The following is a 23651-nucleotide window of genomic DNA, read 5'->3' on the forward strand; positions in this document are numbered from 1 at the left end:
AATTAGCAATAATAATTTTTGTTTTGTTGCAATATGATTTTAAAAAAAATGCATGCAATGACAAAATTGATTTTTGAGTTCTTATTGTCGATAATTAATAACACATATATAGCGATAATTATTTATTTATTAGGCTTAATTTTAATTTTTTGTCATGTATGTATAAGAGTTTTGGCAAATTTGATTTCATCAACAATTAATCCACTTATTTATTTAGCTTTTGCGAATTAAGGAGTTTTTAGCTGAAATTTTTGTTTTCATTTTCAAGTAATCTCTGGAACGAGTCAAAAAACATACCCTATGTTTGGCATTATTCAGAAACACCTTATTTAGGTGTTTTTAATTGTTTTAACATAAATACATACATAAATATATATAAAAAAGACATGATTTGACAATGAATAGTAATTTTTGGCTGCCAAACTATAATATCAAACATACAATACTTATTTTAAATTATCTCTAAAAACAAATCCAAACATACATACTATTTGTAACACACACTTATTTATCTTTATTTTTCTATCTCTATCTCCACAAAGTACAACAAAACACTCAAAAAACGAATCCAAACATTATGAATGAATTTTCCCACTTGTATGCACGCGCGGGCATGAAATTGTGGATGATGAACGTTCGCATGAAAAAACCTAAATCCACAAAACATTGATAAATAGGTGTTAATACATTGCCAAATCAACTTTTCAAGGGAACAAATTAAAACTTTATTACACTAATAAATAAATTACATCGATTCAATAAATGAACAAGAACAAACAAGTTACAATAACAACATTCTCGTAAAGTGAGATAAATCCCCTCACATCCTGTGAGATTCAAACTCATGACCTCGAACTTGTTCATGAAACCTCAATGCCTTAACCGTTAAGTTAGGACAAGGTGGCCTGTTGGCAAGAGCATCTTGTACCTATGACTTTGGTTATGGATTCGAGTCGCTTGTAGAGTAGTTGGGAAACCAACATTGATTTCCTTAAATTATTGTTGGGGGGGGGGGAACCCATTAAATTAAGACATCATTAATAATTTTTAATTGCAATTTTTCGATCTTTATACAGTAAAAAATTGATTTTGACAATTTAATTGACCAAAAAAAGTAAATAATAACGGTAAATAAATTACAATACTCATCTTGATATATATACTAAACAATAACTCAATTCATCTGATATATCAACATGACTAATAATAAATAAATTAAAATAACTAACATGGGATATTCTCAAACTTGTTCACAGGACCTCATCTTTAACCTTAATTACTACATCATTGGTGAATATTAATATATTTATAAACTAAATTGCCAAATCAATTTTTTATTAGATCAGAACTCTCAAATTGTATATATAATTTTGATCACAAACTTAATTTGAGAGGATTTTATTATTAATGAAATTGTGAAAACTATTATTGTTTAAATTAATTTGCAAAAAGTATTATTTTAGTCCGTTAAGTATGCCTAATTTTAATTTTAGTCCGATAATTATGTTCATTTTTGTTTAGGTCCATTAACTTACGAAATTACTTATTTTTAGTCCACTGACAGATTTTTTGATAATTTTACCCCTATGCAATGTTTGAAAGGCAGTTTTACTCCATATGCCCTCATACGGGTAAAATTATTCGAAAATCTGCCAGAGGACTTTGTAAGTTACTGACCTAAACAAAAATGGACATAGTTATCGGATTAAAATTAAAATTAGGCATACTTAACGGACTAAAATAATACATTTCCCAATTAATTTATAAGAAAAATTTGAAATGTTGATGAAGATGGATGGATCGAGGTACATCAATAATTAGTACCACTTCCCTTGGTAAGTAATTGTAACAATAATAATAATAATAATAAATAATAATAATGTAATTATTCTCATCTCTTATTAATTAATTAATTAATTCCATTCATCTATATTAATTTCTTGTATTATTAATTAATTATTTTCTCCTTTTGTCTTTTCAGCCCCCAATTCTCTTTGACAGCAGCAAGCATTAATTAAAGCTAAATAATTAACAAACTATATAGTACGTAATTTGATCTGCACAACCCAAAAAAGAAAAGGAAGCACATAAAAAATTCAAATTCCAACAACATAATTTTGGGTAATTAATTAAATTAAACTCCCAATCTTAATTAATTGGCCTCAATTATTCAAAAAAAAAAATAACAATTATTTTTTTTCCTCATAATTCGAAGGAGGATAGTGACACCTTTGATCAAGTGGTTAAAACTGTTTCAATTATGTTCATAATTAGGGTTTCTATTAGTGACTTTGAGGGGACCATTAATTTCAAACAATGGCATCTTCTTCCTTACAATATTGTTTTTTCTTTTAATTAATTAAGGGGTTTGACTATTATTGCTTTTTTTTTTTGGGGGGGGGGGGGGGGTTGCGTAGGGGTATGTAGGTCATTTCAATTAGGCAAAATTACGAATACTTCTTCTTTGTTGAAAAATTACAAGTACCCTTGATAATTGATGAAATTATATAATCTTTGGATAGATCCCTCAAATTGTCAACTTTGCCCTTACTGTATTTTTTTTCTTTTCCTAAAAAACTAAATAAATCGAACAAGATGGATAAAAAATTATAAAAAAAAAAACATCTTCTTAATCTTTAAAAAAGTCATACAATTTTAAAAAATAAATAAAATTATAATTTATATTCTATAAGGGTATTTCGATCAAATCATTACAAAAATAGATAAAAATTTTACACAGGCTGACCGATTAGATTAGTTGTTGAACTGCCATTAAAATTAGGGGACATAGATAATTTTTTAAATAATAAAAAAAATATTCATAATTATATCAAATTTTAAGAGAGTTTGTTGTAATTTACCCAAATATATATATATATAAAACAAAAAGTAACGCAATTAATACGGTATACGGACTTCCGCCGGCCTGCGTACATATATAGGCTACGTATTGATAGGGATATTTACCTGTACATAGCAATTTAATTTTTGTTTTCTGTCTATCCCCAACTGAAAATCTCCTGGATTTCAAATTTATCAATATTATTTTAATTTAATAGTTAAGGTAAAGGTTTTATAAATAAGTTCAACGTCATAAGTTCGAGTTTATTAAATATAACGTGAGTTTATTGTAATAAATATTTGTCTCACATAATGTGAGTTTATTATAATATCAATTTATTATAATGTGAATATTTTGATCAAATAAATATTTTTCAGTTTTTTAATATTGATGGAATTGTGTAATTATCGTTTTAATTAAAAAATATTTTTGAATTTTTTGAGGATAAATATAATTAAAAGAAACAATACATAAATAGTTAACACCTTTTGGTTAAATATTTAGGGAATTTTAGTAGAATAATCTTAATTATCATCGATTCGATGGAGTTAATTAGTTGTAATTTATTTTTTTAGAATTTTATTTAAATTATAAATTTATTTTGAATTATAATCTTGTTGTTTCTTACTAGCTAGTAGAATCATGAAGATATATATATATATAGGGTGAATAGCAATTACCCTCTGTGATATTGAAAATAAGCACATTATCCCCTTATGAAAAAAAATATAGCAATTTACCCCCTTGCTGTTTTTAAAATGAAGCAATTTACCTCCTTATCCAGGGAGGTAAATTGCTTCATTTCAAAAATCATAGGGAAGTAAATTGTTGTATTTTAAAAAATACAGGGAGATAAATCGATATTTATTTTTTTTATAAGGGGATAATTTGCTCATTTATGATATCACAAGGGGGCTGCTTGCATTTTTTCCTATATATATATATATATCAAGTTTTTATATGGTTTGTACTTAATTAAATAATTACTTGTGTTATAAGCAATTTCATTACTTAAATTCTTATAATTATATAGTTGAATTTATAATTTTACGTCCCTGACCCATGATTTATTTATATAAATTACTCTTATTTTTGCATAATTATAGAAATTACTCCTAACAATAAAAAAATAAGAATAGTTTGTGTAAAAATATTGACATTTTTGAAAAGTGTATAAATATGTGATCTCTCAAAAAGCTGGGATGGTTTGTGTAGATGACATTGATATTTTCAGTGAATGTATGTTTAATTATCCAAAAAAAATAAAAAATAATTTTTATAAACAAACTATAAATCAGGAATGTAAATGTAATTATCCTTAACTTTACAGATGCAGAATAAAATATAAGATGAAATATGATAAATTTAAAATATAAATTCTACCTATCATAAAAAAATTAAATTTAAAAGTTTTCGTAAGTTTAAAGATACGCGCTAGCCTGTATAGAACGTGAAATTGAGGGACGAAAAAAAAAAAGAAGATGAATTATTTTAATGTATTTTTTCAAACTTGAAGTCGATATTTTTTTTTCAAATTCTTCGTTTAAATCCAAATCCATTCTTCCAAACGAATCCTTAAGTTTTTCTTTTTTAGTTTCATTTTGACAACTTTTTTTTTTTTTTGGGAAAATTTCTTACAAAAAAAAAATCCTAGGTTGAACTTTTTGTTTTGGATTTTCACCTCACTTTTTACCGGCGTTTTAGTCTTTCGGTCATAATAAGGACAGGTACATGCATTCTACTCATTTCCACTTACACTTATTCTTCAAACCAATCACCCCTTTCTTTTCTTTTTTTTTTTTTTTTTTATAGATATGGTGATTCTATAATTTAGAAAAATATTAATAAATTGATAAGTATATCGATTCGATTCATAAATTCACTTTATGATAAATTACTCGTATTAAATGTGGAAGAAATTATACTTTTAGTTATTTGATTTACGGAATTTTTTAGATTGTCTCAAAATTGAAAAAATTAGACACATTTAGTCTTATATGCTTTATGGAATTTTCAAAATAGCCTCAAAATTGAGAAAATTTGACACATTTAATTCCATAAGTCCCGTAAAGCAGATGAATAAATGTATCGGACTTTCTCAATTTTGGGACTATTTTAAACATATCATAAAGTAGATGACTAAAAGTGTTGAACCCTTTATCCTATTTGACTAAGAGTTTAATTTTGCCTTAAAATGAGACAAATACCCACACATCTTGACAAATTTGAACGCATGATCTCAAGTTTATTCATAGGACCTTAATCTCGACTATTAAGCTAAGAGATCAATCACCTAAAAATCCACAATCATGGCTTCAAAGACTAAATTCACATAGTTAAATAAAGAAATAAGGGAAAAGTATTATTTTAGTCCGCCAAATATGCCTAATTTTAATTTTAGTCCGCTAACTATGTTCATTTTAGTTTAGGTCCAGTAACTTACGAAATTGCTTACTTTTAGTCCTCTAGCAGATTTTCAGACAATTTTACCCCTATGCAACTTTTGAAAGGCAGTTTGAGTCCATATGCACTCATAGGGGTAAAATTGTCCGAAAATTTGCCAGAAACTAAAAGTAAGCAATTTCGTAAGTTACTGGATCTAAACAAAAATGGACATAGTTATCGGACTAAAATTAAAATTAGATATACTTAGCGGACTAAAATAATACTTTTTTCAGAAATAAATATTGAAATGCATCTTGAAACATTTAATATATGAAAAATGGTTATAACACTATAAAAAAAAAACAAAACACTTTATTAGCTTGCAATGGATTTTTTATTAAATTCATCATAAATTTAAATTTAAATTACGTTATTATATGTATTAAATGATAAAAATTTTTATTTTGTAATTATTAAGTATAATTATAGTGATAAAGAAATTTTGTATAAAATTATCAATATAAATAATTAATAACATATGTATAGTAACAATGATACGGTGATAAACTGCCATTATATTTGAGTTGTCGTTGTATCGTTGATTATATCTATGATAACAACTTAATTAATGTACAAATTACTAATAATTATATGTATTATGGGAAAAGATGAAAAAATATTGTCATATAACTAAGATATATCTCTACATAGGACTTTAAAATTACCATTTAATATTTTGTTGTCGTTTAATAAAGTTGAACGTATATTCTGATCTGTGTCATCCTTTATTCGATTTTTGTACCAAAGAGGAAAATAGAAAATATGGATAATTACATTCTCCTTCTCTGAGATTTGGTGTAATTACATATAAACTCTTTGTTGATTTGAAAAATTACATCTCACATCCCTAATGTTTGTTTTTGTCTAATAAATAAGTCCTTCTGTTAGTCAAAATTCACCGAATTTGCTGATATTAACAAAAAAAATTATAATAACCTCAATTGACTTATTACATGTCAAATAAATATTTTTATGATCAAATTATCTTCATACGTTTTCACGCGTTAATGTATGTGAAGAGGTATATCTTCACAGTTATAAGAGTAGTTTAGTCCTAAAAAAATATTTGACCCGCAACAAGTCAGTAATCAGTCAATCAAGGGTAAATTTCAATTCTCATTTTGTGTTTTCATTAATATCAATAAATTTAGTGAATTTTGACTAATTAATGAAGGGACTTATTTGTTAAACGGAAGTAAACCTCATCAGTGCTAAATGTAATTTTTCAAACTACAGCGTAGAATTTGTGTTGACATATACATATAGGCTATTTAATTTTAAATATATATATATATGGTGTTAGTTAATTATTGAGATCCGTTTATGAACAAGGTAATTATGCTTAATTATAGCAAAAAATTTGACAATTTAGTTGTTTATGGGTAATATTCTTCTCTTAATTAAATCTCTTAATCTTTTGTCACTATTGACTAATTGTCAAATGGGGCTATAAATACACACCTACCCCTACTACTAAGCTACCGTTGATTTTAAAACCAAACATTTATGATCATATTATATATCTATATATTAATAGAAGCACATGAGTAATTGCAACATATTAAAAATTGATTAAATAAATCAATAAATTAAAAAATACAAATTAATACACAAACTACTATAAAATTTTGAAATGGACATTTGTTGGTAATTAAATCCTATATTTTTTGATTAATTATTTGAATTTAATTTGGTCTTTAATTTTTATCATAATTTAACCAAATAAAGGGAAAAAATAAAATTAATTTTGTCCCTTATTTTGTATTAGACAATTAATTTACAAGGGAAAGTTGCATTTTGGTCTGACATGATAGAGGATATTGCACTTTTAGTTTCATAGTTTACGAGCTTAACATATTTGGTCCCATATATAAAAGTTGTACTATTTTTGGTCCCCAAATGCTATAATATTTTTTGTTACAGGACCAAATGTGCTAAGTTTGTAAACTATGGAGCCAAAAGTGCGAAATCTTTTATTTTGTTGGATCAACAGTTCAATTTGCCCAATATACTTATACCAAATATTGAGGGCTAGAGGCTAATGTTGAGGTCCCATCAATAAGTTTGAAGTCATGTGTTCAAGTCTCACCAGACGTACGGATATTTGTTCCATTTTATGTGAGTTATGTAATTTGCTTACAGTTATATTGATGTATCGGGTCCTCTCCGACCCGTCCGATAGAGGAAGCGCGGATCTGTAGTGAAAAGACGGTAATACCCTTAATGAAGGGTATTTTTCGTATTTTCCAGCATATTTTACTAGATACCCATCAGAGATTAATACAAGTTACCTTCCTATTATATTATAAATGAGCTATAAAATAAATAGTAATTTGCCCCTCCGTGATTTCATTTTAAAAAACACAAGCGACTCAAATATCCAAGAAAATGGGAGCGAGAGAAGACAACTCACTATATCTACGGAATAAAATTGCAATTTTTCCAAACGAAGAGCATCAAGTTTTTCTAAAAATCATAAAATAAGATGAGATAAAAATAAGTTCAATTAAACAGTGTAATAATATGTTTTAGGGTAAATTACAATGAAGTCTCATGAGGTTTGACATAATTATGAATAACTCCTTATTATTTGAAAAATTACAAATACTCTCGTGATGTTTGATGAAATTATGTAATTCTTGGATTTATACATGAAACTATCAACTTTACCTTTATAATATATTTTTTTATTTTCTTAAATTACAAAAATTTTAAAAATTATAAAAAATTATTCACTTAGTCCATAAAAAAATTAAAAAAAATTAAAAATAAATAAAATTATAATTTTTAGTCCACTGGGGCATTTTGATTAGTTCACCTTTAAAAATGGATTAAAACCTACGACTGTTAAAATTAGAAGGGTATTGGTAATTTTTCAAACAATGAGGGAGTTTTTTAATTATGTCAAACCTCGGGGGAGGTTCTTGTAATTTACCCTATGTTTTATTTAGTCAACTACAAGAATATAATACTTAATCATGCCTAATTGTCGTGATTAATAATAAATAATTATTACATATAGTCAAGCATTGATGTCAGCAAAAAGCGATATTATTGACTAAATTTGTATTATCGGGGCGCAATTCAACACGCTCCACACTAGAATTCGTACAAGTCATTTCTTCCTCCCTTCAAATGAAAGAATGAGATAGTATTTATACTAATACAAAGATATGCTATTTAGGATAGGTATGTGTAAAGTACTACTTTAACCCTTACCCCCCCCCCCCTCTCCCCCAATTACATGGCTACGATTTATTACTTGGGGTTATTTTAGTAATTCGTTGTTCCACATCAATTTGGTAAGTTTGACTTGAACCTTCCTTTTCGAGAATATTACCATTGCCTCATTTAGCTTGATTTCTTTCCTCCATCAACTATCATCGCAACGCAACAGCTGTTGGCATAATGAAAAACTAATTTTTTGTATTAATTTTATTTAATTGGGGTAAATAATAATTATATGTCATGATTTTTAGCAATAAATATTAATATTATAGTCAATAATAATTTTTTTTAGTGATCTTAGGAATTTTTAAATTCTATTTTGCAACTACATGGAGTACGTTAAAGAAATTACCTATTGCAAATCGTGTACGACTTTATTAATGTATTAATTGAATCGATATTTTAATTACTCATAAAAAAAATTAAAAAAAAAAAGCCCACAATCTGCCTTACATAGTAATTTGATTTATTTCTCCCCTTCTTATTTTTATTTATTTTTCAGATATGTTGTTCTCATTGTCATCGGCTGTAACTTTTAAGTAACGGATAATTATACTCCTCTCTTTTCTTTTAAGGTTTGGTGTTATTACATGTAAATCTTATGTGGCTTAAAAAATTACATCTAATATCCTTGAAATTTGCACTCCTCTAACAAGTAGGTTCATCCGTTAGTCAAAATTAACTAAATCTATTAATATTACCAAGAAGACTGAACGAAAATTGATATTTGATCTCGATTGACTTATTACTCACTTATTACTAATTTAATAATTTCTTTTCTTGGCTAAACTACCATTTATAAGACATACCTCCTCACATGTATTAATGTGTGAAGATGTATAACGATAATTGGTCATAAAGAATTTATTTGACATGCAATAAATTAATAATAAGTCAATCGAGGGTAAATATAAATTTATATTTCTTTTCTTTAATATCACCAAATACAGTGGATTTTAACTGACGGAGGGACTAATTTCTTCAACAAATACAAACATCAAGAATACTAAATATAATTTTTTCAAACTATAAAGCATCTACGTATAATTATACAAAATCTTGAAAGAAAGAAGGTAATTCCATCGTGGTCCTCCTCATTTATTAATTTGCCTAAATAATATCGTTGAAATATACAGTTCTTATAAACAAGTATGAGGTTATGATTTTGAGTAATTTTATTGAATGTGTGGGTATTTTGTATCACTTTATGTGAGTTATTGTAATTTTTTGTCTTTCCTAATTTAAGGAGGATTAGTTCCCCAACTACCCTCCAAGCGACTCGAACCCATAACCCATGAAGTTATTGTAATTTGTTTATGATGTATAGGTTGAATCGAGAGTTATTATAATTTAATATTAAAACTTGGAACGTTGATCGAATCCAAAAATTAAATGGATCGATATTGATTTAGTCGTTGGATAACCGAATCAAGATCTTCATAATTATATCATAACAAAAATTAATATATAGAAGTAATAAAAAATACTAATATATAAATCATTTTTTTTGTTTAAGTTATTATAGGAATTAAAAGTGTCCGAAAAATTGAGAGTAAAATCAGTATATTAAAATTTTTAGATTAGTAAAAATATAAGAATTGCGTAAATAACAAAAATAATGAATTCTATTTACCATTATAATTAAGTTATACCTAAATTTTACTGCCATTAAATAGTTAACATTCCCACTCTTAAATAATATTAAATCTTATTCTACTAATTATGATTTGATTAGCAATTTAGGTAATTAATCATAGAAGATAAAAAAAAAATTCAATTAGATTATGATCTTAACAAGTTTGTTCATTTATTATTATATGATTCAAACAATTATTACAATGTGGATTTTTTTTTATGGTATTTTCTAAATTTTCATATGAAATGCCATGGATTTTCAAATTGTATTACTTTTTGAAAATTCTAGAAAAGTTCATGATGAACTAACAGGTTCACTTGATTCGGGACCACGTCAATCGGATACCTGCTTAAGCAGGTGGTTCGAGCAATTTTCAAAAAATAGAATAATTTTGAGGTTAGTTCGATTTTTAAATTAAACTGGATTTTTTTTTATGATCGGATGACTATTTAATCGGTCCATGTGAGTTTTAAAATATTGAGCGACGTTTATTATAATTCATAAAAAATTATTTCAATAAAAAAAATCAAATTTGTGAAAAGGAGAAATCACATTTTGCACAATTGAGGTGAGATACTCATTATTGGATCATCCCATATTGTCAATTATGAATAGCTACTAGACACCATTGTTGCCATACATCTCTCATTCAAAATGTGAAATTGATCATTTTTGTTAGAAACAACTTTAAAAAAAAAAAAGGGCGATAGCAATTTATTCCCCTTTAATATCGAAAATGAGCACATTTTTCCTCTATAAAAAAATATAGGAATTTATCGCCTTGTACTTTTTAAAATGAAGCAATTTACCTCCTTATACAGGGAGGTAAAATGTTCATTTAAAAATCATAGGTGGGTAAATTGTTGTATTTTAAAAAATACATGGAGGTAAATCGCTATTTATTTTTTCATAAGAGGGTAATTTGCTCATTTGCAATATCACAAGGGGGTTGCTTGCATTTTTCCCTTAAAAAAATACATTGTTAAGGTTGTTATAGAGAGAGAGAGAGATTGCATAGTAAAATGATATAATTCATGGGACTGATCATTTTTAAAAAACTCATATTAAGAGAGATAAATACTCACGTGCTGGTAGAATTCTATGATATGATCTTTTAACGTATAAAAGGAAATTGATCACTCTTTGTGAGGAATAATTTTTTACATTCGTAGTTTTACAGCTTTTGAATAATTACATGAATACTTAGCTAAGAAGTCCACATATTTACACATTAATGAACACAAACACAATTTTTACACACTCAATTCCCCTCTATTAATATAAAGTCTGCTTTGTTGAATTAATGGAAAAAGACACATAATTTATAGGGATGATTACATCACCCTTTTATGAAAATTTATGTAATTATATGTACACTATGTGATTTAAAAAATTAAACTTAGCATCCTTAGCATTTGTTTTCGTCCAATAAAATAAATCTATTTATTAGTAAAATTCACAGAATTTATTGACATCGATCAGTAAATAAGTTGAATAAAAATTTATATTTACTCTCATTGACTTATTATGGACTTATTGTAGGTTAAATAATTTTTGTTGAACTAAACTACCCTAGTACAACTTATACACTTTCACATGCTAATGCACGCGAGGAAGTATATCTTTATCCTTGGAGTACCTTTATATGTGGATGTTTGTACGGTACTGTATGTAAGGATGTACATCTTTATCTTTACAGGGGTAGTTTGGTCATAAGAATTTATTTAACCTGCAATAAGTCCATAAGAAGTCAATGGGAATGCCAAATACATCTTTCCGAACCAAATTAACTACCTTAGTACCCTTACACATTTTCACACGCTAATACATATGAGTAAGTACATCTTCACCTTTAGGGTATCTTTATACATCTACCCTAATAAATGTAAGAAGGTATATCTTCAACCTTATATGGGTAGTTGATCGAAAAAAGATTTGTTTGACCCTCAATAAGTTTGCAATAAGTCAATTTGGATTAAACATGAACTTTCACTCAACGCTTTTACCAGTGTCAGCAAATTTCTTGAACTTTACTGATGGAAGGATGTATTTAGTGGATGAAAATAAAAAGTTAAAAGTACCAGATATATAATCTCCTAAACCATAAAAAATTTACATTTAATTATATCAAATTTTAAGAAAAATATATAAAACATAAGTTGATTTTGGACATGAACTCAAGTGAAAACATCTCAAATAATTCATATTAATGTCTTACCCTAGACAGAAGTTAGCAAGACCAAAATTAGGCACAAAAAGCTGTACATTGCAATAATGATACCAATCCTTAGTGTGGGCCAAAAGAGAAGGGTAGCTAGAAAAGGTCTCGTGACCAAAGGCTACATATACACATTCATGTTGAGAAACATAAACATTTATTTAATTTTGAAAAATAGCAACAATATAATTATAGAATATCATAATACGCTCGTGAAATTTCCATTTCATTTTATATAATTACATATAAGTTTTTATAGTTCGCAACTCTATTAATTATAGGGAAAAATGCAAGCAACCTCCTCGTTATATTGTAAATGAGCAAATTACCCTCTTATTAAAAAAAAAAATAACGATTTACCTCTCTATATTTTTTAAAATACAACAATGTATCCCTCTATGATTTTTAAAATGAAACAATCTACCTCCCTGTATAAGGAGGTAAATTGCTTCATTTTAAAAAATACAGAGGGGTAAATTGCTATATTTTTTTTTATATGAGAGTAATGTGCTTATTCTCAATATCACAGGGAGATAAATTGTTATTCACCCATTAATTATATATCGGCACAATATATATAATACTAACATTTTAAATATTTTAGGACGGAAAATTAATTATTATTACATATATATGTAAAGATTACATAGGGAAGAATTATTATTTTAATGGTTGATATAAACATATATATATATATACGTACAAGACAAGTTGTTCCGAGTTAGGCATATTTAATTTAATTGCGATTGAAACTAGTCGATAACTAATTATGAGGCTATAAATAATTAAACGCGAGCGGTTTATAGTTAATACCGTTTGTTTAGGTAAAAAAATTGGTCTAATTACTCTATATATCTATATCTATATATATATGTCTCCATTAAATTTTGTAAGGTAAATGACCTAACTATCACATTATTTAAAATAGAGGGTGTTAATTGCAGATTAAAATATTGTAAAGAAAACTTATGAGGTGAAATTTTCTTTTTGCCCTTCCACTCTATAAAAAAAATAAAATTTTTTAAAACTAGTAAAATATAATTTTAAATACAATAATATTTTAGTTAGTTCACTATAAAAATAGAAGAAAACATAGCAGAGACTAATAATGCGCTAGTTTTCGGACATACGTTAAAATCAGAGAAAGTAACGGTAATTTTTTAAATAATGAGAAAGTATTTATAATTATGTCAAATCTCGTAAAAATTTCACTATAATCTAATATATTTATTTAATTAGGCTTCCAAATTTTTACATTTTATTTACAATCTTTTTACCCTTATGTTCTCTAGTTTTCGTATCTTAAAATCTTTGAATTTATTAGTTCATTTTTTTTTTCAATCTGGTGTGTATAAAGCATACTCGATGTGTTGCTTCCTATTTTTTTTTATTTAATTTTATAATTATTTCACCCAAAATAAAAAATTAATGACGATAAACATATGGAGATTTTGAACTTTGCTTTTAAACTTATTGTTTTGGGGAAGCAATCCATGCAATGGCTACAAATGGATAGTCGTAGCAAAAAGTAGTGATTTTTGCTCTTTTTTGCTTACGAATATATATTGTAACAAAAGCCATTTTGTTTGTAGCTTTTGCTACGAATTTTATTCGTATCGAACCTTTTGCTATGCTAGTATTTTTTACCACCTAAATTCATAGCGAATTCGTAACGAAAACATTTATATTATGAATATTGGGCTTCTGCTATGAATTCCTAATCATAGTTAAAAGTATTTTTTTTTATGGTGAGATTGATCAATTTTCCTAAACTTATACAAGTCTACCTATTTTCTTGATAAGATACACATGAACCATTGTGTATTATAATTAATTAATTAGTCGAATAACAAGAAAAGGGAAAAAAATTCGAATAATCCTCTATTTATGTCCTAAAATCGTTTTGGTCCTTTAAATTTGACAATTTTAGTTTTAGTCCTATATCTTTCCATTTTGCTTAGATTCAGTCTTTCAATCAATTTTATGATCATTTTGCCTTTCTTTAGTAACAAAGCCTAATAGTCCATTTTAATAGTCTAAAAATGGCCCAATATGCTTCCGAAATACACTAAGACCCCATAAATTTGTACCTTACTTTGACCGCTCTGTTTTTTGGTTCACCAAGTCCTCGATTTTACGGATTTCCTCCAACCACACTACCGCAACAGATGATTCGCGGGCACTTGGCTCATTCAGTAACAAAACAGCACAGTTCTATTTCGTTTCCTACCTTAGGGCATGAAAGGGACTCCAATTTAGGGACTTAATAGAATTTTAGACGAACAAGTTGAACAAAAGCTTTACTTTTATTGAAAAAATATAGAAAATTTTACATAGATATTATTCCTCCATTGAAGGAGACAACTATTTAGCCTCTCATATGATAGAGGGCTTGACTTGTTGGGGAAACCCCCATAAATTGAAGAAATAAAATACTACAAAAGACTCAGAATTCTAATGCTTTGAAGAGTAGGAGAAGTTTTCTGATGATTCCCTTCTGCTTCATTGCATCTTTATTTATAGGCGTCCACGGACTTCAAATTCGGACTCCAAACTTTTTTTTTTTGATGACGTTATTGCATTCGTCATCATCTTGTCTCTTTCGAATGACGTCACTGCGTTCGTCATTGCCTCGTCCTTTCTAGCTGTTGGTCATAATGGCTTGTCGGTCATGTGATTTCCAGCTGACTTTCTTGTTTTGCTGACTGTTGGCCCTTGTCGTTTTCTGCCGATAGTCGTATCCTTGCTTTTTTACCTTTTCTAATTTTTACTTCTTTTTATAAAAATTTTTCTTTTTCCCTTGTCCTGGTCTAGTTCGGATTTATTTTGTGTGACCCGAATTTTTGTCCCGAACAGGGGCTTCTCTTGTTTTTCACAAGGGCATAAATGGTTATGCCATTGCCCAACATGCAACATGTTGCACGTCTTCATCCTTGTTGCTTCGGTCGCCGACAGCTTATTTTCTCAAATTAACATCTGCTTCTTTTCAAATAAGTTTTCTGCGAATTCACTGCTTTTTCCTGTCATGGAATTTAACAGGAACGATGCATTCACTTTGTTTGTGAAAATCTTGAATGGATACTTGGCTTTGTCCATCTCCATGAGACAGACCCATAATCCCCAAGCTCTTTTGGGAGAGATACTACCTTCACTGATGGCTGATACCAGTGGAGCTTCTCCTGAGGCAGCTTTAATTTTATTGAAAGCCACCATATCTGGCCTCTGCAACTTCATGAAATGAAATGTTGGATGAGACCCTTTTCCTGTTGTTTCTGGAGCAACTGATACGAATTTTATCTCTAGAACATCGCCTCTTTTTAGGTGGGGGTTGTTTGCCATGAATCAAAGACCGCCACACTAATCTATTCCGAAAGTTTTGAAATTTTCGGAAAACTTGGTGACATAATATGAACTGAAACAAAAGCTCTAAGATCATACCACTCTCGGACATCTTCTAGTTTCGACCCTTCTAACATCCAGATCCTATTATATTTTCCGAATGTTTCGATAATGGTCTTGCCTAGGTTCACCCCTTTGCAGGAAATTAATTTTTTCCACATGCGCTGATATTCTTGCCAAGCAGAAGAAGATATCAATTCGTTAGTATTAACCTTAGATGTGTCTGTCATTGACCTAAGGCTAATCTCTCTCTCTTTAACCCCAGAGGTGCTGGGTTGACTTGAATCTACAGGAGTTTGCACTTCCTGCGACTCAATTGTTGTCGTTTCACTAGAGTCTGGTGATGGCCTTGTACAATTGGTACTTGAATCCGACGCTACAAGTCTAGAGCCCTGTACTCTAAAGGCATGTTTAGGGTCATGCTCCCTCAATTTGTGAGTCATCCCTGAAGATGATGCCTTCCGAATTGGTTCTCTTAAGTCGTTCCATAGCAATGTGGATGCTAATAAGGAACTCCTTCTTGCGACCTGGACTGTATCTAGATCAGCTATTTGGATTTCCGGCAACTTGGGCATTCACCGCTAGCTGCCCGAACATCCTGTCAAGCTCCTCGAGGTTTTTCCGCAGGTGTCTGAGTCTCAGCATGATTGAGTTTGCTTCTGATGCCTCTATTTCGTCAGGAAATCTGCAAGAACATTTTAATGAGATTTTATAACAATAATATTAAAATAATAATATTGGCATTCAGCTTGCCATCTAATAATATGAGTTTTCTCTATCTTTGATTCTAATTTATTTTTTAAGAAAACTCTAACATTGGTATTATCAACCTTTAAAGTAAATTCTTTAGCAAGTAAGAATAAAGGCCACTTTTTAAAAGCCTTCCAAACCGCAAAGAATTCTGTGTAGTTGATGTGTCAAACTTTGGCTTGTTGTTATGAGAACAACCCTCCTGTATAAGCTATAATCTGAAAAGACATTTTGGTAGTTCGCCACAAAAATTAGATGGTGGATACCTAAAAAAAACTAATAGAACGGACTCTATGTTAGACGAGTTTTAAAATCAGTGGAGTATTTGTAATTTTTTTATCAACAACGAGAATGTATTTGTAATTATGACGCTAGATCTTAGTTACAATTGTATTTGGGTTGGTTCACTATAAAAAATAAATGGTAGAAAACTAATAGAATGGACTTATTATTAGGCAAACATTAAAAGTAATAAAATATTTGTAATTTTTCAATCAAGAATGAAAACATTTTGTAGCTATAGTGTCAAAATTTGATCGAAAGTAGCTGTAATTTACCTAAATATAAAATTAAGAGAATAAATCTTGGTCATATAACGTTGTCAAATTTTCACATAAATCCCATTAGTGTATGGCCCCCCCTCTTTCTCCTATACCTCTATCTCTATGTCATGTTTCTTTCACTCTCGGAGATTGTGGTGTGAGTTAGTTAAGTGTCGCTATGTCTCAGATTTGGACATATATATACATTAACCCGACAGCTGAGTACCAGCAAATTAGGCTCATTAACATACCTACCTAAGCAATTTAGAGTAGATTATTGTCCTTCCCTTAGGCTCCGTTTGGATCCAACGGAAAAGTGAAAGAGGAAGAGTGGTTCAGATTTGTTTAGGGGTGGCAACGGGGCAAGTTTGGAAGAGGTTTGCCAAAACTCAAACTCGTCCCGCTAATAAAATTTTGGATCTGGACTCGAGACCCATCAAAATCGACCTGATACATTGTGATAATATTATTGAAAAGTTAATGTTTTATAAATTTATATGCGCATGTTTGAGGAATTGAAATTTCAAAATTTTATAATATGTGTTACTTATATAAATATTGAAATTTTTATGAACTATTTATATCATTATTTTAATTTATGAAAACATTGAGTTTATGTATGATATTTAAGTATAAATAAATTATAAATATTTTTTTATATATGTATATATATTTTATATAAGTATATATAAAATATACAACCAAAAATTTATAAAATAATCAAGGCGGGTTCGGATCTAAAACCACTAAAATGCGAATGCGCTCCGAGATCCGTTTAAGTTTCAAAATTCAACCCAATAGATGTAGGTCCGGTCTAGTCCGATTCAGATCCAATCCAAATCTATTACCATCCCCTAAATTTATTTCTAGTTGTTTGGTTGGTATGATTCGAAAAGAAAGATAAATTCAAATACTTGTTATTCTTCTTGATTGATAAAATAAAATTCTTCTAGTAAAATACATAGGGAAAAGTATTATTTTAGTCCGCTAAATATGCTTAATTTTAATTTTAGTCCAATAAATATATCCATTTTTGTTTAGGTCCAGTAACTTACGAAATTGCTTACTTTTAGTCCTCTGGCAGATTTTCGGACAATTTTATCCCTATGCAACTTTTGAAAGGTAGTTTTAGTCCATATGTACTCATAGGGGTAAAATTGTTCGAAAATCTGCCAAAGGACTAAAAGTAAGCAATTTTATAAATTACTAGACTTACACAAAAATGGACATAATTATCGGACTAAAATTAAAACAAGATATATTTAGCGGACTAAAATAATACTTTTCCCAAATAAATAAAATATTTTTTACTTAGAGAAATAGAATAGGTAAGCGAGAAAATAAAATAGCCAAAAAAAAGTATAATTAAAAGAAAATTGTATCTGTAGATAATATAATAAATAAATAAAATTTTGTCAATTAAACCTTATATTTCCACTTTTCCACTTAATGTCTTATGCAAATAAAATTGGGTTTCAAAGAGAATTCATATCCATCATGTTTACATTCCCTGTATTATTCTTCCAGATTGACTTTCATTTTTTTATACATTTACTTTTAAGAAATTTTAATTCCAAATTTAATTTGATGGAACTAAATCAATTACATGACAAATGAGATATTTACGGTATAATTAATATAAAAATAACTAATCACATGACAAGTTTATTAACTTGCTCTGTAATTAATTTAAGGTAAAATATACTTTGTCCCCCTGATCGTCGTGTAACAATTACCGCTCTAAACTAACAAATGTAACACTCGCCCTTATAGTTTGATTTTTAGACAATATTGTCCTTATATTATATATATAGTTCAAAGAATTTCTTTTTTCTTTTTTACTAATTTTACATTTTAAGTTTAATTAAAAGTTTCTTAATTTAAAAAACATCTCTTATTTATAATAATATAAAATATAACTAGTGAATAAAATAGTTTGAATTTTATTTTATTTTTTACAAACTCAGAGTTACCTAATAAATGAGTACAATAAATACACAAAAAAATTTCATGAAAAGATTTTATTATTTTGGTGATAAAATGAACCTACTAACTATTTATTCCTTTAAATAAAAATGAATAATTAAAAATAAATTTTTTAACATATTTTCTTTTAGAAATATGATAAAATATATTCATTGATTTTTTTTATAAAAATGTTTTAACTTTAATTAAGCATATATAAGTTGTTGGTTATATTATATTTATTATGTATCTAGGATTAAAGACAATTTGCGTCCCCTAACTTTTGGTCATTCTCGTTATAATTCTCTAAGTTACTAGGGTTCCATTTTGGTCTCATAAAACTGAAAAAATCTCAATTTTGGTACAAATTTGGTCAAATAGTTGAGTCACTCGCCGGAAAAATCACATGCTAGGCATGTGACTATTTAAATTGGGACTTGCATTGTGATTGGCTGAAAATAAAAGGCTTAAAGGCAATTTTCGTCCCCTAACTTCAGGCCATTCTCGTTTTAGTCCCCTAATTTCAGGTCATGTCTTCACCACATCATCTTTTTCAGTCAATCACAATGCAAGCCCCAATTTCAAAAGTCGCATACCTGGCATGTACTTTTTCCGACGAGTGACTCAACTTTCCGACCAAATTTGTGCCAAAATTGAAATTTTTTCAGTTTTACGGGACCAAAATAAAACCCTAATAACTTAGGGACTAATACGAGAATAGCCTGAAGTTAGGGGACAAAAATTGCCTTTAAACCTATGTATCTACTATATATATATATTAATTTATACTCCATTTTTATCATAAATTCTTCAATTATTAAAAAAATTAATTTAAATATAATCTCATCATGATTTAATGTGAAAAATACTTAAATATATTGAAAATATATAGTTGTTCAAAACATAAGAGGCATTTTATCCCACCAAAGAAGTAAAGTGTTGCATTTATCAATTTAAAATAATAAATACTACATTACGAATAATTCAGAGAGACAAAGTATATGTTACCCTTCACTTAACTCAACCAGACCAATTTGGGTAAGATTTTCTTTACTTTTCAAGCTATCCAAACAAGCTCTTAGTGTGCAATTGTATGATCACTTACTGTTGCGCGTATAATATGATCGCTCGAAAACCGACCAACGCTCGATGCTGCTAAAAGAGAACGCTGTGAAAAATCTTCTATTCCACTTTAATATTACGGAATGATGAGGTGTCACAACTATACATGTTCAGTATGCATGTCTACTTGGAAATTATAGTTTAACTTAATTATTAATTCAATTCTCAAAAAGAACACGTGTCAATCACACATCAGTATAACATCCATATATGACATCAAATTGTAATAAAAGATCGCCTGGAAAGAAACCATGATCCTCAACTTATCAGGTACTTTTCAACAGGTTGAGATTGCGGAAAGATTTGCATGCAACTCAACCTTCGACTATGTCGTATAGAAAATTTCATGTCACCCAATGAGAGCCGTTGGATGCATACAATTTGAATTGCCAGAAACCTGCATCATGTCTCGAATGCTTTGAATTAATAAAGATCAGACAGTTACATAACACATCCTATGTAAACTTCCTGATGATGCCATCAAACTGGCCGAGCTGAATAGGCCTGATAATGCTAATGGTCTTCACAAAACTCAGAACGAATAAAGTTCAAGTTCCAAAACATCAAACAGCTGCGCTCATGCTGGGAATTCAAGCAAGAAACAGAAGAGGAGATGATGTAAAAGTGGACAATCATAAAAAGCGAAAGTAGAAATGTGACTCGCCACGATAACTATCACAAACCACACTGTGCAACAAATCCCATCTACAAATTCAGTTAAAGTCCAAAAGTTATATCTCAAACTCCATGTACCATGTTGATCAACAAAGTATAGTCTCATGGACGGCGTGGTTAGAACAGTCAAGACAGAGCCTACCTGTAAATTCTGATTCAGATTCCTATCAAGGATCAACTTTCAAGCTCCACTTAAGGAGTTAGATTTTGTGAGGTTAGTGGCGATTCTCACTTAGTTTGCCGATTGAATCAAGCTTTGTTCAGAAGGTTTTGCAGGTGGCCGCTTCTGACTGCAGCTTGTAGATCTGAATGATGAAGAGTAAAGACAAAAATGAGAAACAGTGTCAAGTAATTGAGGTAAAGAACAGACAGAGAGACACGCACAGACAAAAAAGAAAAAAAGAAAAGGATAACATGGGAAACAACACTTTGGACATAAAAAGTGACCTACCATCACAGCCACCAATGTGCTTGCCATTCACAAATACTTGTGGGACAGTTCGTCTGCCGAACAGGTCCAGAAGAACGTCCTGAATTTTATATCCATCATCTGCATATAATATATGAAGATTAGCAAAACTCTCAGTCACCAAGAGTACTAAACTGTCGCAAACAAAACAAGCATGAATCACTACTGTAAACATCTTAGACTAATGGGTAATAGATGACAAGATGAACCTCCCAAATAACTACCTCGAAGATCAAGCTCCACTACAAAGGGCTGCTCCTCGAGTTCACTGAATATGCGCTTGGCATGCAAGGAATATCTAACTCACAAAAAAGCACAGGCATGAAGCTTAGAGACTGTTCAGAACAAACAAACAGTTTCAAATCGAAAGATTGTACAATTCACTTAACTAAGAATTCAAGAGCTACTCAAATGTAAACCTGCATGGAATGTATTGATCGGATTCATTCAGAATATGATCTGTTTGACTAGGAACAATTTATCACGTTACCCACTTTAAAATGTCATCCATTCGACTATATCAACGCATGCTCCAAGCAAAAAAGTACAAAATCTGGATTCAAAGCAGGAGAACCCTTCCGTGCTCTCTCTCTTTTATCCCATTGCTAGATAATCTTAAGACGAAAATCATCTTTCTTTCTTTCTTTCTTTCTCAAGCATCTCCTCACTGCATTCTTACATTTCACCATACATATTGAACTCTCTAATCTATGTTCCAGCAAACTCTGGTATTGTATATCCTATTATACTGTAACTGATAATTCAATCAGTATTATGGTTTAATTTGTCTTCCCGCAACGAGGTTGGTAGTGGATAGTACCTAAAGTTTCTTGTTCATTTCTTTTCATTTAATAGGAAAAGACCGAAGCTTTAGCATATGAAACATTTGAAACCAAAACTAAGGCTACCCGAATTTCTACAGCTCAGGTTCTTAAATACCAACATAGGAATTCATTATCCTACAAAACCAAATTGATTGAAAAGGGGAGAAAAGGAAGAGTAAGAAGAAAGACCAGTAAACAAAGAAAATGAATATAACCTTAAAAGTTTCACCTTTAATATTCCTGTTTGAGCCTGTCAACTCCAAATCTACTCTGTTTCTACACCATGGCAAATCATATGCTACCACAATTACAACATTTAACACTAAAACCACATGCTAATTACAGAATTCCAATGTAATTTTAGAACAAGAAAGCTGTTTAAAACAAAAAAATGAAAATGAAGAAAAGCTCAAAATTTGTACTTTGACCAAAATCTCTTGATCAAATATTCATTCATCACTCAGATTGAGGATATTACAGTATGATTATATAGGTGACAAGACTTACGGGCAGTACGATTTGGAGAAGATGGCGATCTTATTAGAGTAGATAACATTCTCCACGAACGCCGACGGAGAATTGGAAGCTAGGGCTCTCTGTGGAGGATTGCCCAGCAGCAGCATACAAGCTACGGCCGCGATCAACACAGGGCGCCGCCCCTCAAAGCCCATTCCCTGCACAGCCTCAGCCGCAACGCCGTCGAGCTCGCTCGCCCTTTTCAGCTCGCAGTTGTAACTACAACTCAGTCTCAGAGCAACCCTTCTGGGCACAAAGCGTATACCTACCAAGAATCAAAAGGGTTGCAGCAAAATCGCAGTATTAACCGGAGATGAAGAAAAGAATCACGAAAAAGCAAACAAATCAAGAACCCCAAATGACTCTTACAATGAATCAGAAATTCTTTTAGGGCAAAGATCTGCGTACCGTCGGAGAAATTAGAGCGCGTGAAGAGCAGAGGTGAGGAAGGAAATTGATGCAGCTGAAGGGCTTTTGAGGAACCGTTCATTTTTCTCTCTTACAAAATTGGCGATTTCTCAGATAATTCCAAAGCTCGAAAGTTGTATCGGTGACGGAGACGCGCGATTGCGGGTTCTTTCTTCTTTCCAAAATCAAAGCCTGGTGACGTTAAGGATGAAATGGTCATTTCCACAGTAGAGAATTATAGAAGAATATAATAAAAAGTTGATCAATGTTCTTTTTCTGAGATTCACATTGTTAATTGATAGTCAAGAACTATTGCAAAAGTCACTTTTGCCCCTGAACTATGAAATTATAATTTTTTGCTCCTTTCGACTAAGGAAATATTCCACGGAAAAAATGCAAGTTACCTCTATGTGATATGGATAATGTGCAATGCCCCTATAAAATAAAAAATACCAAATTATCTCCTTGTATTCTAAAAATTGAGCCAGTTTGGTTGTGTTTTCATTTTCATTTTCAATTTCTAACAATTTTATTTGTGTAAAAATGCTTCATTAGTTTTTATGCGAGAACTGAGAATATATTTGGATGAATTATTTCCAAATATTAGATATA

The 23651-nt window shown here is 29.6% G+C and overlaps 1 protein-coding gene across 3 annotated transcripts; it reads right to left on the bottom strand.

The window, feature by feature from the left end:
* Positions 1–20784: 20784 nt before the first annotated feature.
* Positions 20785–23248, bottom strand: LOC105171090 (glutaredoxin-C3). Of its 3 annotated transcripts, none has more exons than XM_011092105.3 (5): positions 23040–23224; positions 22623–22896; positions 21516–21589; positions 21274–21372; positions 20785–21127 (listed from the first exon to the last, which is right to left on the bottom strand). In XM_011092105.3, the coding sequence occupies exons 1-5, from the start codon at positions 23119–23121 to the stop codon at positions 21072–21074; spliced, it is 585 nt and encodes a 194-aa protein (XP_011090407.1). In that variant the 5' UTR covers positions 23122–23224; the 3' UTR covers positions 20785–21071. The 3 variants fall into 3 exon arrangements, with proteins under 3 accessions (XP_011090407.1, XP_011090406.1, XP_011090409.1); XM_011092104.3 differs by having other exon boundaries at positions 23001–23221; XM_011092107.3 differs by lacking the exon at positions 20785–21127 and adding an exon at positions 22345–22391 and having other exon boundaries at positions 21308–21372; positions 23001–23248.
* Positions 23249–23651: the final 403 nt, after the last annotated feature.

Source organism: Sesamum indicum, linkage group LG9 (genome assembly GCF_026168435.1).
Source record: "Sesamum indicum cultivar Baizhima isolate 11 linkage group LG9, ASM2616843v1, whole genome shotgun sequence".
Lineage (NCBI taxonomy): Eukaryota > Viridiplantae > Streptophyta > Magnoliopsida > Lamiales > Pedaliaceae > Sesamum > Sesamum indicum.

Bases quoted from the DNA above. Each gene is read 5' to 3' on its own strand.
- LOC105171090 (XM_011092104.3), bottom strand. From the start codon at position 23,121: ATGAACGGTTCCTCAAAAGCCCTTCAGCTGCATCAATTTCCTTCCTCA. The intron at 21,590-22,622 runs GTAAGTCTTGTC...TTTGTGAGTTAG, and splicing joins TTCTCCAAATCGTACTGCCC to ATATTCCTTGCATGCCAAGC. The intron at 21,128-21,273 runs GTAGGTCACTTT...TTCATCATTCAG, and splicing joins GCACATTGGTGGCTGTGATG to ATCTACAAGCTGCAGTCAGA.